Consider the following 19,352-nt stretch of genomic DNA (forward strand, 5'->3'; position numbering starts at 1 on the left):
GCTGCATCAAATGGTTTGAACCTGTAACAGCTTTGTGTGCCCCCACCATCTACTATCTGTTAACACCATCCAGGGACAAGAAGAAGAAAGTCACAAAATGAGGAAAGAGGGACGACTCAATCACATGCACATAGAACCCGTGTCCCCTCTCTCTCTTTCTCTCTCTCTCTCTCTGCCCCCCCCCACTACCTGCTTGCCATTTCCATGACAACCTGCGTGTCAGCATCTCCTGGCTGACACCATCATCCTTTGCAAGTATTTTTTTTTGGGGGGGGGGGGGTGTAGGATAGCAGAAGTTAAGGAGATGAGGAAAGACTAATATCTAGGAAACTTCATTATTTGAGGCTTTACGCCCTTTTAAATCTGAGGGAATTACAGTCATGAGCCGCGCTGAACAGAGAGAAGAGAAGGGATGAGAAAAGGGACAGCGGGCATGAAAGACGAGGCTCGTGTTACAAGTGCAATTAGATGAAATCCTTTTACAACTCTGAATATCGAAAGGGTCATCAGGTAACCATGGGAACAAGAGGAGGACAAAAAGAGAAAACGCATGATGGGAGGAGAGAGAGGAACGCAGAGCGAGGCTGCAAACAGATTACAGCCAGACAGAAAATTCAGAAAACAGCGAGATAAAAGAAACAGAACGGGAAAAGAAAGGAGGAGGAGAAGCAAGAGGAGGAGGAGGGGCCATGTTTAATGGAGGCTAATTCCAACGGGCTCGTTAAGATTCTTAATTACCTCCACACCAGTTTGCTGACACTTTTTTTTTAACCTGTTCTCTCTCTGTTTTTACATCTAATGATAGCTGGATCAAGTGATGGCTTTTTAAGTAATGGTTTAATTACTGCCACCTTAAAAGCCTGTGGTACCACCATGCTTCACTGTCTTCACTGTGAACTGTGGCTTGAATTCAGAGTTTGGGGGTCGTCTCACAAACTGTCTGCGGCCCTTGGACCCAAAAAGAACAATTTTACTCTCATCAGTCCACAAAATATTCCTCCATTTCTCTTTAGGCCAGTTGATGTGTTCTTTGGCAAATTGTAACCTCTTCTGCACGTCTTATTTAACAGAGGGACTTTGCAGGGGATTCTTGCAAATAAATTAGCTTCACACAGGCCTCTTCTAACTGTCACAGCACTTACAGGTAACTCCAGACTGTCTTTGATCATCCTGGAGCTGATCAATGGGTGAGCCTTTGCCATTCTGGTTATTCTTCTATCCATTTTGATGGTTGTTTTCCGTTTTCGTCTCTGGTTTTTTTGTCCATTTAAAGCATTGGAGATCATTGTAGATGAACAGCCTATAAGTTTTTGCACCTGCGTATAAGTTTTCCCCTCTGCAATCAACCTTTTAATCAAACTATGCTGTTCTTCTGAACAATGTCTTGAACGTCCCATTTTCCTCAGGCTTTCAAAGAGAAAAGCATGTTCAACAGGTGCTGGCTTCATCCTTAAATAGGGACACCTGATTCACACCTGTTTGTTCCACAAAACTGACAACTCACTGACTGAATGCCACACTATTATTGTGAACACCCCCTTTTCTACTTTTTTTTTACTAATAGCCCAATTTCATAGCCTTAAGAGTGTGCATATCATGAATGCTTGGTCTTGTTGGATTTGTGAGAATCTACTGAATCTACTGGTACCTTGTTTCCCATGTAACAATAAGAAATATACTCAAAACCTGGATTAATCTTTTTAGTCACATAGCACTACTATTATTCTGAACACTACTGTATCTACCCATTACTTCCTCATCACCTCTGGTCCCTTCACCAACATGCCCAATTGAAGTCTGCTCCTATCACCACTCTTTCATGCTTGGGTTCACTCTCCACCACCTCATCTAACACACTCCAGAAATCTTCTTTCTCCTTCATCTCACAACCTACCTGTGGGCATATGCACTGATGATATTCATCATCACCCCTTCAATTTCCAACTTCACACTCATCACCCTGTCAGACACCGCTTAACCTCCAACACACTTTTAACATACTCTTCCTTTAAAATGACCCCAACACCATTTCTCTTCCTGTCCTCACCATGGTACAACAACTTGTACCCACCCCCCAATGCTGCTCTTGCTTCCCTTCCACTTGGTCTCTTGCACACACAATATGTCTACCTTTCTCCTCTCCATCATATCAGCCAGCTCTCTCCCTTTACCAGTCATACTACCAACATTCAAAGTCCCCACTCTCATTTCCCCCTTCTAGTTTTCTTCTTCTCTCCGCTGTTGGTGGAAACGTTCTCCTCCTCTTCGTCACCTTTACCCAGCAGTAGCCCAATTTCCACACGCACTGTTCGGCAACAGCACCGGTGGTGGACGTTGTTAACCGGGCCACAACCGATTTGGTAGGAAATTCGATTCTGGTCTGCATAGTTGGGTTGGCTTGTTTTACGCCACATGCCCTTCCTGACGCAACCCTTGTCATTTATCCGGGCTTGGGACTGGCACTCAGAATGTACTGGCTGCACACCCCATGTGGCTGAGTTGGTCAGTTTGTCATTATGCCAATTTTATCATCTGTTGAAAATTTTGCAATAAACTGCTCAGATTTTATTTAATTTTCTTAAAATGTCCAATCTTACTGTGTAAGTGAACATTCTGGTGCAGATCTGCATGTGGATCCTGGTTTGTGGAGATAAACAGAATTGGAACTGGGCCTCATTGCACAATTAAAAACAAAACAAAACCCTAAAACCTAAGATGAACCCAGAATCCAAGTCCAGATCCAAATCAGCACCAGAATTTATGTTTTGTCTCTTAATAATTTTTTTTGCAGCTGGTTTTGTGGAGATCATCTGAAAACACTTTGATTTTATATATATATATATATATATAATCAAATAAAGCTTTGACCGATACATAAAAGGAAACAAAAATATTTCTGAATCCACATCCAAATGTCAGAGTTGAACAGGTTCTTTGTTCTTCTTTAAGATAAAACTGGTCCTTTTACTGATTTAACTGATGGTGGATGAGCTCTTGAGTAAGTCCTGCCAACATTTCTGAAAATGGAAAGAAAAGTCTCCCTTTAATTCTGAAATAACAGAACAATTTCCTGTCCCCCTGTGTGTGTGTGTGTGTGTGTGTGTGTGTGTGTGTGTGTGTGTGGTTGTGTGTGTGTGTGTGTGTGTGGGTGTGGTGTGTGTGTGTCTTAGTGTGCCTAGCGCGCTGCAAGGTCACGTCTGCTCATTACTACGACGGCCTGCTGAAGAAATGTGTGAGCTGTGCCGACATCTGCGGACGCCATCCTGCAGAATGTTCACCGCACTGTAACAGTGAGGGGCTACCGCACACACACACACACACACGCACGGTGAAACATCGACGCCCACCACGTCCACCAACCAACTGGATGCTTTTGTGTTATTCGTATAGAGTAAAATACCTCCAATGTGCTCCCAATGAAGTTATCTGAATTCAATACTTTCAAAATAAAAGCTCGAGGGTGTCAGTGCAGGTTATAAAAGACAAAAGCAAAGGGGCTCAGGTGTAAAGGACAGCGGCCAGAACCTTGACTCATCCTGATCTCATGAGCTGGTGTCTCCTTTATTCCCAGAAAACATTCCGTCTTCGTTCCACTCCACATGCTCAGAGATTCTGGACTCTGCTGCCCCCTTTTGGCTGCAAATCCACTAAATCAAGATCTGACCCCTGGTTAAATGTCTCGACCCCGTGCCCTCAGGCATCGCTGCAGACAGGTGGAGAAGGTGGGAAAAAGGACAAACTACAGGCACCTCTGGGTGTTCTGAGGACAGTCTATCAGAAGGCTGAAGCTCATTATCTGTCTCATATTATGTCCAGCAGTTGTCCTCGTCCCAGAGTGTTATTTCAGACTATAAACTCAGTTGTAAACCCATGACCCTCTGTTTGACGGACGCTACAACCACGACCTGTGAGCCGTTTCTTCAGTTGTTTTTTTACTGGCAGAGACTCATAAGTCAGACAGAAAGCTGATCAGAAAGGTATTGATCTGTCTCTCTCGTGCACATTCTCCTGTGCTTGAGCACTTTGAGTCCGTCTCTTTCGTCCCTCAGTGAGGTCCAGAACACACCGTACCCACTAGCTTGTCCTTTAGATGTTGTTCCAGCTAAAGTGCTGAAAGAGGTTTTTAATCCTGTCCGGTGTCCTGACTCCTATTAACTCCTGTTAACTCCTGTTAACTCAGGGTCTGTTCCAGCTGATTTTAAATGCACTGTGATTTGACCCCACCATAAAAAACCTCACCTGGACTTTTCAGTTTGGTCAAATATTAGACCCGTGTCACATCTGCCATTTCTCTCGAAGGTTTTAGAAAAAGGTTGTTTTTACAGTTCTAGTTATTTTTAGAAAACAATCACATCTTTGAAAAATTCCAGTATGGGTTTAGATCACGACACAGCACCGAGTCGGCACTTTTAAAAGTACATCATGACATCACTCGGTCTGAATCCTGCTGTGCTGGTTCTGTTGGACCTCACAGCAGCCTTTGACACTGTGGGTCACACAGTACGTGTTTTCCGGTAGAGCACCTTACTGGCATTCATGGTACTGTGCTTAAGTGGTTTAAATCATATTTGGCTGAAAGGAGTGGTTATTGGTGACCTCCACTCATCAGTTGCTCCTCTTTGTTGTGGAGTGCCACAGGGTTCTATTCTTGGCTCTATTCTATTTTCTTTGCACATTATTCCATTGGGGTCAATTATAGCTGGGCACAATCTGTCCTTTCATTGTTATGCAGATGATCTGATAATCTATCTGCCTATGAGGACCAAAGGGAGTGATGCTTTGACTTCATTGTTTAATTGTATTCATGATGTAAATCAGTGTCTCTCCCAAAACATCCTTCACCTGAAGCTTCAGCTGTTTGAGGTTCGATCAACAGAAAAACTTTTTTTTTCATCTTCTGGCTAAAGTAAAGTCCTTCCTCAGTCGACGTGATCGTCAGATGACTATTTCTGCTTTTATCAGCTCCAGACTTGATGACTGTAACACACGTCACGCTGGTTTAATTCACACCCAGTCTTCTCATGGACGGATCCAACTTGTGCAAAATGCTGCTGCTCCTTTTAATGGACACTTCCAGAAATGAGCATATTACTCCTGTACTTTCCTCACTTCACTAGCTTCTAGTTCATTGGACTCTTGCTTGCCTCTACTGGTGGTTGGCTCTCACTGCAGTATTGTATCACTTCCTGTTCCGGAGCACAGCGGTGTTTTTCTGTATCTGTTAGCTGTTTAATCTGTGCAGTTAGATTGATCTAGTTATCTAGATAACAATTTGTTTCACAGTGTAATCTTCACATGCCTTAACTAAGCACTCTCTCTGCTGAATCACCTCTAAATTATTTACACATTATTCACTTTGTGTGTTTTTAGGAATCTGCTAGCTTAGCGCAGCTACTAGCTCTTAGCCGGTTTAGAATGGCGGCTTCTCCTGTCTCTCCCGCACTTTTCTGCTCTGGGTGTGAAATGTTTAGTTATTCCTAGCCAGGCCCCTGTAGTCGGTGCGGACCAAGGTAGCTTAGCCGCCATTAGTTTCCCTCTGGCAGATCCCGAGCAGCCGGGAAAGCAGGCCGACTGGGTGACTGTGAGGAGGAAGCGTAGCCCTAAACAGAAGCCCCGTGTACACCGCCAACCCGTTCACATTTCTAACCGTTTTTCCCCACTCGACGACACACCTGCCGAGGATCAAACTCTGGTTATTGGCGACTCTGTTTTGCGAAATGTGAAGTTAGCGACACCAGCAACCATAGTCAATTGTCTTCTGGGGGCCAGAGCAGGCGACATTGAAGGAAATTTGAAACTGCTGGCTAAGGCTAAGCGTAAATTTGGTAAGATTGTAATTCACGTCGGCAGTAATGACACCCGGTTACGCCAATCGGAGGTCACTAAAATTAACATTGAATCGGTGTGTAACTTTGCAAAAACAATGTCGGACTCTGTAGTTTTCTCTGGGCCCCTCCCCAATCGGACCGGGAGTGACATGTTTAGCCGCATGTTCTCCTTGAATTGCTGGCTGTCTGAGTGGTGTCCAAAAAATGAGGTGGGCTTCATAGATAATTGGCAAAGCTTCTGGGGAAAAACCTGGTCTTGTTAGGAGAGACGGCATCCATCCCACTTTGGATGGAGCAGCTCTCATTTCTAGAAATCTGGCCAATTTTCTTAAATCCTCCAAACCGTGACTATCCAGGGTTGGGACCAGGAAGCAGAGTTGTAGTCTTACACACCTCTCTGCAGCTTCTCTCCCCCCTGCCATCCCCTCATTACCCCATCCCCGTAGAGACGGTGCCTGCTCCCAGACTACCAATAACCAGCAAAAATCTATTTAAGCATAAAAATTCAAAAAGAAAAAATAATATAGCACCTTCAACTGCACCACAGACTAAAACAGTTAAATGTGGTCTATTAAACATTAGGTCTCTCTCTTCTAAGTCCCTGTTGGTAAATTATATAATAATTGATCAACATATTGATTTATTCTGCCTTACAGAAACCTGGTTACAGCAGGATGAATATGTTAGTTTAAATGAGTCAACACCCCCGAGTCACACTAACTGTCAGAATGCTCGTAGCACGGGCCGAGGAGGAGGATTAGCAGCAATCTTCCATTCCAGCTTATTAATTAATCAAAAAACCCAGACAGAGCTTTAATTCATTTGAAAGCTTGACTCTTAGTCTTGTCCATCCAAATTGGAAGTCCCAAAAACCAGTTTTATTTGTTATTATCTATCGTCCACCTGGTCGTTACTGTGAGTTTCTCTGTGAATTTTCAGACCTTTTGTCTGACTTAGTGCTTAGCTCAGATAAGATAATTATAGTGGGCGATTTTAACATCCACACAGATGCTGAGAATGACAGCCTATTATTATTATTATCTATTATTAGACTCTATTGGCTTTGCTCAAAATGTAAATGAGTCCACCCACCACTTTAATCATATCTTAGATCTTGTTCTGACTTATGGTATGGAAATAGAAGACTTAACAGTATTCCCTGAAAACTCCCTTCTGTCTGATCATTTCTTAATAACATTTACATTTACTCTGATGGACTACCCAGCAGTGGGGAATAAGTTTCATTACACTAGAAGTCTTTCAGAAAGCGCTGTAACTAGGTTTAAGGATATGATTCCTTCTTTATGTTCTCTAATGCCATATACCAACACAGTGCAGAGTAGCTACCTAAACTCTGTAAGTGAGATAGAGTATCTCGTCAATAGTTTTACATCCTCATTGAAGACAACTTTGGATGCTGTAGCTCCTCTGAAAAAGAGAGCTTTAAATCAGAAGTGCCTGACTCCGTGGTATAACTTACAAACTCGTAGCTTAAAGCAGATAACCCGTAAGTTGGAGAGGAAATGGCGTCTCACTAATTTAGAAGATCTTCACTTAGCCTGGAAAAAGAGTCTGTTGCTCTATAAAAAAGCCCTCCGTAAAGCTAGGACATCTTTCTACTCATCACTAATTGAAGAAAATAAGAACAACCCCAGGTTTCTTTTCAGCACTGTAGGCAGGCTGACAAAGAGTCAGAGCTCTATTGAGCTGAGTATTCCATTAACTTTAACTAGTAATGACTTCATGACTTTCTTTGCTAACAAAATTTTAACTATTAGAGAAAAAATTACTCATAACCATCCCAAAGATGTATCGTTATCTTTGGCTGCTTTCAGTGATGCCGGTATTTGGTTAGACTCTTTCTCTCCGATTGTTCTGTCTGAGTTATTTTCATTAGTTACTTCATCCAAACCATCAACATGTTTATTAGACCCCATTCCTACCAGGCTGCTCAAGGAAGCCCTACCATTATTTAATGCTTCGATCTTAAATATGATCAATCTATCTTTATTAGTTGGCTATGTACCACAGGCTTTTAAGGTGGCAGTAATTAAACCATTACTTAAAAAGCCATCACTTGACCCAGCTATCTTAGCTAATTATAGGCCAATCTCCAACCTTCCTTTTCTCTCAAAAATTCTTGAAAGGGTAGTTGTAAAACAGCTAACTGATCATCTGCAGAGGAATGGTCTATTTGAAGAGTTTCAGTCAGGTTTTAGAATTCATCATAGTACAGAAACAGCATTAGTGAAGGTTACAAATGATCTTATGGCCTCGGACAGTGGACTCATCTCTGTGCTTGTTCTGTTAGACCTCAGTGCTGCTTTTGATACTGTTGACCATAAAATTTTATTACAGAGATTAGAGCATGCCATAGGTATTAAAGGCACTGCACTGCTGTGGTTTGAATCATATTTGTCTAATAGATTACAATTTGTTCATGTAAATGGGGAATTTTCTTCACAGACTAAAGTTAATTATGGAGTTCCACAAGGTTCTGTGCTAGGACCAATTTTATTCACTTTATACATGCTTCCCTTAGGCAGTATTATTAGACGGTATTGTTTAAATTTTCATTGTTACGCAGATGATACCCAGCTTTATCTATCCATGAAGCCAGAGGAAACACACCAATTAGCTAAACTGCAGGATTGTCATACAGACATAAAGACGTGGATGACCTCTAATTTCCTGCTTTTAAACTCAGATAAAACTGAAGTTATTGTACTTGGCCCCACAAATCTTAGAAACATGGTGTCTAACCAGATCCTTACTCTGGATGGCATTACCCTGACCTCTAGTAATACTGTGAGAAATCTTGGAGTCATTTTTGATCAGGATATGTCATTCAAAGCGCATATTAAACAAATATGTAGGACTGCTTTTTTGCATTTACGCAATATCTCTAAAATCAGAAAGGTCTTGTCTCAGAGTGATGCTGAAAAACTAATTCATGCATTTATTTCCTCTAGGCTGGACTATTGTAATTCATTATTATCAGGTTGTCCTAAAAGTTCCCTAAAAAGCCTTCAGTTAATTCAAAATGCTGCAGCTAGAGTGCTGACGGGGACTAGGAGAGAGCATATCTCACCCATATTGGCCTCTCTTCATTGGCTTCCTGTTAATTCTAGAATAGAATTTAAAATTCTTCTTCTTACTTATAAGGTTTTGAATAATCAGGTCCCATCTTATCTTAGGGACCTCGTAGTACCATATCACCCCAATAGAGCGCTTCGCTCTCAGACTGCAGGCTTACTTGTAGTTCCTAGGGTTTGTAAGAGTAGAATGGGAGGCAGAGCCTTCAGCTTTCAGGCTCCTCTCCTGTGGAACCAGCTCCCAATTCAGATCAGGGAGACAGACACCCTCTCTACTTTTAAGATTAGGCTTAAAACTTTCCTTTTTGCTAAAGCTTATAGTTAGGGCTGGATCAGGTGACCCTGAACCATCCCTTAGTTATGCTGCTATAGACGTAGACTGCTGGGGGGTTCCCATGATGCACTGTTTCTTTCTCTTTTTGCTCTGTATGCACCACTCTGCATTTAATCATTAGTGATCGATCTCTGCTCCCCTCCACAGCATGTCTTTTTCCTGGTTCTCTCCCTCAGCCCCAACCAGTCCCAGCAGAAGACTGCCCCTCCCTGAGCCTGGTTCTGCTGGAGGTTTCTTCCTGTTAAAAGGGAGTTTTTCCTTCCCACTGTAGCCAAGTGCTTGCTCACAGGGGGTCGTTTTGACCATTGGGGTTTTTACATAATTATTGTATGGCCTTGCCTTACAATATAAAGTGCCTTGGGGCAACTGTTTGTTGTGATTTGGCGCTATATAAAAAAAAATTGATTGATTGATTTTAGAATTGATTTTAAGATATTACTGTTTGTTTTTAAAGCTGTTAATGTTCTTACACCTTCGTACCTGTGTGAAGTTTTAACTTTCCTCACTTACAGTCGGACATTACGGCATCTGGTCGACTTTACTTTAGATGTTCTGATTTCAAAATACAAAACTCTGAACCTAGACTGTGGAACAAAGTTACCTCCTTAAGACTTATTTATTCTAAGTGGCTTTTAACACCTGGTGGCACTGTGACGTGTTTTTATGTGCCTTTTTAACTCTATTATATGCCTGTTTTTATTTTTTGTTAATTCTTGATCTTTGATTTTACCATCAAGCACGACATCAATAAATGTTGATTGATTGAAAATAATTTAAGACTGTTTGCTGGCAGTAATTTTGGCCAATTTATTAATTTTTATCTATTTTTTAAAAACCTGTTTGTGTGTGATTAGCCCCACATTAGCGGGAGCACTGAGCTTCCAGATGGTGACTGTACGAGTATTTCTAGTCAACAAAAGCATTTTAATTAAACATTTTAATTAAACCACAGGACAATCTGAGCATCGTAAACTGTTCATGACATTTTAGAGGCTACAGGAGCCACAGTGTTCCTCTGATCAACGTCTCCTGGTTGAAGTTTCCAGGCATATCGCAGATTCCAGAACGACCTTGGCACCGACCCCTTTAGACGACTCCACAGTTGCCCTCCACTTCCTGCTGTCCCTCAGCGTGGTGCTGCTGCTGTCCAGTTTGGTTCTGGCTTTGGTGGTCGTCCTAAAGAGTGGAAGAAACAGAACCTCCAAACCCAGAGACAAAGAGGGAGTGGTCCAGACCAGACAGGAACACCACCTCCCAGGACGGAACTCTAAACGTGAGCAAGCACTCTATGTCAGTGAAACCACAGCGTTGTCCAACATGTAATCTGTGTGTCTTTGTTTGTGCACAGTGTTTTCCAAGGATCCAGATGACACCAATCCCACTGAGACCTGCGCCTGCGTCCACTGTTTCCCTGACCTGAAAGGATCAAGTCAGAACCACAGCTGGCCACACAGAGACCTTTTCTCCTCCTACAACGAGGACGTCCTGCAGCGGGCGCAGGTCCAATCTCAAAGTCCCATCAAGACTCAGGAGGGCACGTCCATGTCTGTGCTGGAGGTGCAGCAGGATGTCCGCGTCTCTCCACAAGTGGACCCAAACCAACGCGTCCAGCAATGAGCTCATTTAGCGGTTTTACCTTCAGAAAAACAAAACTGTCAAACATAAAATTCAGGATGTGAAACTGAGAAAATATTAAAATGTCAGAAAGAAAAAAAAAAAGAATCAACAGAAGTCTTAAAAAAAAGAAGCTGCTTTTAGAAATTTACACTTAAATTGTTCTAAAGTTGCAATGATTAAATACCCAAATTCTAAAATTTGAGTTGAGATGTGGACAAAATGAGGACATGATTCTGGGCTTTGAGAAATAATGACTGGACCCCCCCCGATTTTAAGCCCTGGTCACACGGCACTAATGAAGGACACTGAAGCCTAAACGAAACAAAATTCTGGACTTATGTTGACATCGTTTAACTGCTGTCTAGCTTCGTTCTGTAGCTGGCGCTTCGTCAACCTAAATTTGTTCGTATTCCGTTTTGCTTTCTGTCTTGATGGTTCCTCATCGTTTGTGTAGTTCTCGTACAGTCAGCGTTCCATTTGACTCTCGTTTAACCTCCCAAGTCTGATGTCTTGCATGAACATTGACAATACCTGAACGGATCAATAACTGAAGATCCAATTACCTGAGCGTGACTCGTCCATGTGTGGGACAAAAAGCAACGTTTTCATACAGAAAGGACAGTGGCAAGAACGTTTTATCAACTACTTTAACTATTTACACACGCATGCATGTGCGTGCTCACGTTGTTGTAGTGAAGACAGACCTGTTGTCAAGACAACTAACTCTGGCAGCTGCAAAGTGTCAAGGTCGCCGTTCGCTTCGTTTTTCTTTTGTTACTTTGTCTTTTACAGTAGTGTTCAGATAGACTGGGAGACCTGGGAACAGCTCGCACCCAACCAGGACACTTGGCGTCATGCCATATTAACTGGAATAAAACATGCTGAGCTACAAAGAAGAACTTGCAATGAAGAGAAGAGGCAACGAAGGAAAAGAAGTCGTCCAAACTAGGGGCACAGACCATCGTCTCTCGAGACGGAAGGAGCCAACAATCAGAATAATAGTAGTGCTATGTGACTAAAAAGATGAATCCAGGTTTTGAGTATATTTCTTATTGTTACATGGGAAACAAGGTACCAGTAGATTCAGTAGATTCTCACAAATCCAACAAGACCAAGCATTCATGATATGCACACTCTTAAGGCTATGAAATTGGGCTATTAGTAAAAAAAAAGTAGAAAAGGGGGTGTTCACAATAATAGTAGTCTGCTGTTGACGCTACAAACTCAAAACTATTATGTTAAAACTGCTTTTTTTTAGCAATCCTGTGAATCACTAAACTAGTATTTAGTTGTAGAGTAGAGAAGCTTGAATTTTCGACTGGACTGGGTTGCTTGACGCGAAGACGTTTCGCTTCAAATTGCAGAAGCTTTCTCAGGTAAAATTCTTGCTCTGGAAGTCTGACTTCTGTCTGACTCTTGTAGAAAAGAATAAACCAGAAGCCAACAAAAGCTGGAGTTTTAAACCTAACCAGACCCCTCCTACTGAGAGGCAGACTGCTATAGGCTAGTGACTAAACAATAGCTCTAATTAGCAACTATTGTGCTCTAGTTAGCACACCTAATGACAGGGCAGCTGTCCCTCTAATGATGGGATGGATGCCTTTCTGATGGCTCCCTTGATGACTCTCCTGATGTGAATGACTCATTACCATGAACAAAAGACTGAAACTGCTTTGACCTGAGTACCCCATTGTAAACAGGGGATAAAGTGTGTCTCAGACCCCCTCCCTGATTAAGGCTGGGTTTCAACTGTTTCACAAAGAATGCTTCCTTGACCCCTCTCTCTCAAACCATTTCTTCTCTCTGGCTAATATTTTAACTTCCTTGTCCTCAAACGTGTGGTTAGTGTCTTTAAGGTGGACATGAACTGCAGACTGAGGTCCACTGGCGCCCTCTCTGCAGTGCTGGTATAGCCTTTTGTGTAAAGGTTGCTTAGTCTCACCTATGTAGTGTCTGTTACAGTTTTCCTGACATCTGATAGAATACACTACATTGCTCTGTTTGTAACTAGGGATCATGTCCTTAGGGTGAACTAATGTCTGTCTCAAGGTGTTAACTGGTTTAAAGTAAACTGGGATTTTGTGCTGTCTGAAGATCCTCTGTAGTTTTTCCCCTACTCCTGCTAAATAAGGGCGAGACACTCTTCTTCTTGTCTCCGTCTCCTGTCTATCTGGTCTTTTTGTTCTCTGGGACTTCTGCACTTTGTCCAGGGACCATCGTGGGTACCCACATACTGTGAGGGCTTTCCGGACATGTTGTTCTTTAGCCCTTCCCTCTGCAGTTGTGGGCACCTGTAAGGCTCTGTGTTGAAGAGTCCTGATCACCCCGAGCTTGTGTTCAAGGGGGTGGTTTGAGCCAAAGAGCAGATATTGGTCAGTGCGAGTGGGTTTTCTGTAAACCTCTGTCTGGAGCTGCCTGTTCTCTCCAATCGTAACATCACAGTCCAAGAAGGCTAAATGGTTGTTTCTGGCATCCTCATGTGTGAATTTGATATTGGCGTCCACCGAGTTGATGTGTTCTGTAAAGTCCTCAACCTCCTGTTGCTTGATTTTAACCCATGTGTCATCAACATATCTGAACCAGTGACTGGGAGAGATGCCCGTGAAAGATTTCAAGGCTGTCTTCTCCACTCGCTCCATGTACAGATTGGCCACAATGGGGGATACCGGAGACCCCATCGCACATCCATGAATCTGTCTGTAGTAATTCCCCCTAAACAGGAAATACATGGTGTTGAGACAGATCTCCAAGATCTCCCTTAGATCTTTAGAAATTAGTTCACCCTAAGGACATGATCCCTAGTTACAAACAGAGCAATGTAGTGTATTCTATCAGATGTCAGGAAAACTGTAACGAACACTACATAGGTGAAACGAAGCAACCTTTACACAAAAGGCTATACCAGCACCGCAGAGAGGGCACCAGTGGACCTCAGTCTGTGGTTCATCTCCACCTTAAAGACACTAACCACACGTTTGAGGACAAGGAAGTTAAAATATTAGCCAGAGAGAAGAAATGGTTTGAGAGAAGTGTCCAGGAGGCATTCTTTGTGAAACATTTGAAACCCAGCCTTAACCGGGGAGGGGGTCTGAGACACACTTTATCCCCTGTTTACAATGGGGTACTCAGGTCAAAGGAGTTTCAGTCTTTCGTTCATGGTAATGAGTCATTCACGTCATCAAGGGAGCCATCAGAAAGGCATCCATCCCATCATTAGAGGGACAGCTGTCCTGTCATTAGGTGTGCTAACTACAGCACAATAGTTAGCCTCTCAGTAGGTTAGGTTAGGTTTAAAACTCCAGCTTTTGTTGGCTTCTGGTTTATTCTTCTCTACAAGAGTCAGACAGAAGTCAGACTTCCAGAGCAAGAATTTTAGCTGAGGAAGCTTCTGCGATTTGAAGCGAAACGTTCTCGCGTCAAGCAACCCAGTCCAGTCGAAGATTCAAGCTTCTCTACTATGGAAACCACCTGGACAAGTGAGAGCCTACACAGAAATATTTAGTTGTATTACCACAGTTTTTCATGATTTCTTCACATCTGCGAGGCATTAATTTTGCTGGTTTGGAACCAAGATTTTGCTTGTTTACTAGTGTGCTTGGGGTCATTGTCTTGTTGAAACACCCATTTCAAGGGCATGACCTCTTCAAGTATTTTGACATATCCAAACTGATCCATGATACCTGGTATGTGATATATAGGCCCAACACCATAGTAGGAGAAACATGCCCATGTCATGATGCTTGCACCACCATGCTTCACTGTCTTCACTGTGAACTGTGGCTTGAATTCAGAGTTTGGGGGTCGTCTCACAAACTGTCTGCGGCCCTTGGACCCAAAAAGAACAATTTTACTCTCATCAGTCCACAAAATATTCCTCCATTTCTCTTTAGGCCAGTTGACGTGTTCTTTGGCAAATTGTAACCGATTCTGCACATGTCTTTTATTTAACAGAGGGACTTTGAGGGAGATTCTTGCAAATAAATTAGCTTCACACAGGTGTCTTCTAACTGTCACAGCACTTACAGGTAACTCCAGACTGTCTTTGATCATCCTGGAGCTGATCAATGGGTGAGCCTTTGCCATTCTGGTTATTCTTCTATCCATTTTGATGGTTGTTTTCCGTTTTCTTCCATGCGTGTTTTTTTTTTTTTTTTTTGTCCATTTTAAAGCATTGGAGATCATTATAGATGAACAGCCTATAATTTTTTGCACCTGCGTATAAGTTTTCCCCTCTCCAATCAACTTTTTAATCAAACTACGCTGTTCTTCTGAACAATATCTTGAACGTCCCATTTTCCTCAGGCTTTCAAAGAGGAAAAGCATGTTCAACAGGTGCTGGCTTCATCCTTAAATAGGGGACACCTGATTCACACCTGTTTGTGCCACAAAACTGACAAACTCACTGACTGAATGCCACACTACTATTAATGTGAACACCCCTTTTCTACTTTTTTTTTTTTTACTAAGAGCCCAATTTCATAGCCTTAAGAGTGTGCATATCATGAATGCTTGGTCTTGTTGGATTTGTGAGAATCTACTGAATCTACTGGTACCTTGTTTCCCATGTAACAATAAGAAATATACTCAAAACCTGGATTAATCTTTTTAGTCACATAGCACTACTATTATTCTGAACACTACTGTATGTGCTCTGCACTCACAGGCTTTTCGGTGATGGGAGACGTTCTGGCTCATTTGTCCACTTTTTCTCAATGATTTGTGGCTTTGTGACTTTTTTCCGTCGTTCAGCTAATGCCCTGTAACCGGGCCTTTCAATTATTTTCTGACATTTTATTAATCAAACAACTAAACAAGAAAATAATCCAAGATTAATTCAAGTTTTCCACTGCTGGCGTGCATACCATAGCCTTTTTTTTTTCTTCTTTTGTTTAAATTTATATTGTAAATGTGTTGTGATTTCTACAGTATATTTTTCCTGTTTTGGCACAGGGAAAAAAAAAATTAAGGATCATAACAACCTCTCATATATTACATTATAATGTTAAAAAAAAAAAACATTTCAAATAAAATTCAGCAATCAACCCTCTTCATTTAATTATGCTATAAAACTATGCAAAAGCAAAACAAATTAAAACTAGCATTTGACCACATAAAATACAGATGATTGGTCTTTAATTCATTAAACTCTAGGAGGCGCACTTATGTGTGTATGAAATTCTAGTACGAGTCAGAGTTGGTTTATACCTTTAAAAATTTAATATAAGCAACAGGTTCATTGTTGTGTCCCACAGGAGCCTGAACTCAGGGTCCTTGAAATGGAGTGATAGCTCCACCTGATGGAAATTTACCTTTAATGCAGGTACAATAATTTTACCATGAGTGCTTGTATATAAAATTTTGACACTGTAGCAGTGATTTGCTGCCCCCCCACCCCATGAATTAACAGGGATGCTGGTAACTTGTTACTTATTAACATGTTACTCTAACCTGACTGCTGTCTTCAGTAAGTAAGTAAACTTTATTTATATAGCGCTTTTCACAGACAGGGGTCACAAAGCGCTTTACAAGGTAAAACAATAAAAATATACAGTAAAACACTCAGTACTAAAAGATTATTGGCCATGAAAAGCCTGTTTAAAAAGTAGAGTCTTTAGTTGCTTTTTGAACATCTCAACAGAGTCCAGGGATCGCAGGGACGGAGGGAGTTCGTTCCAGAGACAAGGCGCTACGGCTTTAAAAGATCGGTCTCCTCGAGTTTTAAAGGAGGTTCGAGGAACCATCAACAGGTTCTGACCTACAGATCTGAGGCTGCGGGCTGAGGTGTAGGGCTGAATCAAGTCAGCAATGTAATCAGGAGCCTGACCATGTAGAGCTCTAAAAGTCAAAACCAAGATTTTAAAATTAATTCTGGAGGCAACAGGGAGACAGTGGAGGGATTCCAAGATAGGCGTGATGTGGGCTCTCCTGTTGGTGCGGGTCAGAAGCCTCGCAGCAGAGTTCTGGACATACTGCAACCGATTTATCTCCTTCTTACCCAGGCAAGTGAACAGGCTGTTGCAATAGTCCAACCACGTGGAGACAAAGGCATGGATAATTTCCTCTAATTCTTTCTGTGACACCAATTGTTTAAGTTTGGCGATATTTCGCAGTTGAAAGAAGCAATTCTTCACAAGCTTGCTTGCGTGCTGAGCAAGAGACATTCCTTCATCGAAAATAATGCCAAGGTTTCTAAGGCTTGTTTTTGCCGTTAAGCCCAAGTCACCAAGGAGGCTCCTAATAACAGGAACAGCACTGTCAGGGGCAACAATAAGTGTCTCAGTTTTTCCAGAGTTCAGTTGCAGATGGTTTCCATTAAGCCACTTCTTCACCTGTGACAGGCAGTCAAATAAAGAGTTCAATTGTGGACTTCTGAAATCTTAAAGGAACAGTACAGTTGTAAGTAACAGTAACAAGTAATCTAACATGCTGATATTCCCAAATGAGTAATCAGACTGAAGTTACTTCTCCAAGTCACTGTGCGCTTGTTTGTATTTTTATACAGTGTGAATCGGGGAGTGCCTGACCCGTCAATCGCAGCATTAAACCTGGCTCGTGGGCAGGGGGAAGGTTGGGGGTCCGGCTGTTTATGATGTGAGTCCTCAGAAACGGGAGGAAACTGGACCACGTCACACCGGCTTCCTCTGAGTCAAAGGTCAGGTTTTAAAATCTTACTGCTGGGCTAGAAAGCTCTGAATGGTCATGGACCAAAATACATGCTGGATTTATTAGTTCCCTACATAGTAAACTTTGCAAAAATCACCAGTGTTAAATTAACATCAACAGTGTTAAATTCAGACTGACGGTGTACAAATGGTCCCACACTGACCTCGTGTGGGACCATTTGTACACCGTCAGTGTGTTAACCAACTTTCTTTGTACAACAGGGTGGGCTGGTGCTCGGCCCTGACGCGCTGAAACACACACACACACAAAATTATTATTTGCAATGAAATATCTGAATTAACAAAATGGTCAACCTTAGACAAATTACGCATTTACTTCCAAAAAAAAAAAAAAAAGTGAAAAAAAATAGATAAATGATCAAAACAATGTTCCTTCTTGCACATCCTCATATGTTGTGCAACGTTTCACTAAAATCCAGCAACAAACACTGACTGACATTCACACAGCGTCCAAAAGGCGCCGGTGAAGACGAACAGAACAAACCTGCTTACAGATATAGATTTTATTTCATCTTTTTTTAATCACTGTGTCCAGTTCTTGCAGCAGTTACACATGGTGTGTGAGGAATGAGCGACCGGATCGCGGCAGCCTTCTTCCCGCTGCCACTCTGGAGCCGGATCCAGTCATAGAGATTAGAAAAGAGGTTTCACCATTTCTCTCTCTTACATACAAACTGTACATATATGTATACACATCCACATACATGACAGAGAGTGAAAGGAAAAAAAAAAACGAAAAAAAAACCGGACCCAATCATACCGATATCCAGCTCAGACGGCATGCTGAACGCAAGTACTGATTCAGTACACGAACACACGTGACATACGCACGCGCACAACACACGTGCATACAAACAGGAACGCACAACACTTTTTATTCTCCTCAGATATTCAAGAACGCCCGCGCCTCCCTTCACTGACACGTAAAAAATGCACAGAGTTAGAGCGACATGCGACTGACAGTTAACGCTGACCCACACACCCACAGTAAGGCTCCTCTTCAAAGTTCAGAAACTTTTTTTTTTTTCTTGCCATTTACCTGAAACAGCATCACAAGAAGGTACCGAGTGCATGAGAGCATTATGGCAACTGTTGGTGACAAAAAAAACCCAAAAAAAAAAAACAGCCAAGATTACCATGAAAATAAACCCGGTACAACAATGACATTTATTGAAGTTGTAATATTAAGAGAAAAAAAAGACAACTGAAATTCCCAGCAGACCTGAATGAGTTCAGCAAATTAATTAAATTGTCATCTGTTCTGTTAATTGATACATTTCTTGGGTCCAATAAAACAAAATTTTGACTCGTTTCAACAACTCAAATTTTTCTTTGACAAAATGTTCTACGACGACATAAATGCTCCAAACATTTTAATGGAGTTCAAAGGGGTGATGTTATGGTCATATATATATATATATATATATATACACAAACATCAACAGCTGTCGCCAAAAACGAGAAAAATAAATTCAAGTCTCAGAAATTACAGGGTTTTTTGTGCCTGCAGCTTAAATAGGAAGCAGCAGATGGTGGCCACACCCCCTCTGCTGTACAACGACGAATTATAACAATTTAGGGCTCCATCAGTTTTCTGTGTGGGTTTGTCCCATGGCCCTCCTCAGTGGGTATGTCCCACAGGCCATTTCAGTGGGCGTGTCCCACAGGCCTCACGTTACTTATGCTACAAATGACAGTGACAAGAGGTCGGCTTTGTCACTTGGTGGGTGTCCCCGGGACGTACATGCCAACATTTCTGTAAGACTTCAGAGGTGCCATCTGGTGACAAAAAAAA

General features: G+C 42.0%; 1 protein-coding gene across 1 annotated transcript; it reads left to right on the forward strand.

Moving 5' to 3' along the window:
• The first annotated feature begins 2,979 nt into the window (after positions 1-2,979).
• Positions 2,980-11,040, forward strand: LOC117530637 (tumor necrosis factor receptor superfamily member 13B-like). Its single transcript, XM_034193519.1, has 4 exons — positions 2,980-2,998; positions 3,171-3,290; positions 10,297-10,530; positions 10,606-11,040. The coding sequence occupies exons 1-4, from the start codon at positions 2,980-2,982 to the stop codon at positions 10,872-10,874; spliced, it is 642 nt and encodes a 213-aa protein (XP_034049410.1). The 3' UTR covers positions 10,875-11,040.
• Positions 11,041-19,352: the final 8,312 nt, after the last annotated feature.

Source organism: Thalassophryne amazonica, chromosome 18 (genome assembly GCF_902500255.1).
Source record: "Thalassophryne amazonica chromosome 18, fThaAma1.1, whole genome shotgun sequence".
Taxonomy (NCBI): domain Eukaryota; kingdom Metazoa; phylum Chordata; class Actinopteri; order Batrachoidiformes; family Batrachoididae; genus Thalassophryne; species Thalassophryne amazonica.

What these genes read in the sequence shown, in the direction of transcription:
- LOC117530637 (XM_034193519.1), top strand. An exon ending in ATGTTCACCGCACTGTAACA is followed by an intron (nt 3,291 to 10,296) that starts GTGAGGGGCTAC and finishes TCCTGGTTGAAG; the next exon opens with TTTCCAGGCATATCGCAGAT. An exon ending in CCCAGGACGGAACTCTAAAC is followed by an intron (nt 10,531 to 10,605) that starts GTGAGCAAGCAC and finishes GTTTGTGCACAG; the next exon opens with TGTTTTCCAAGGATCCAGAT.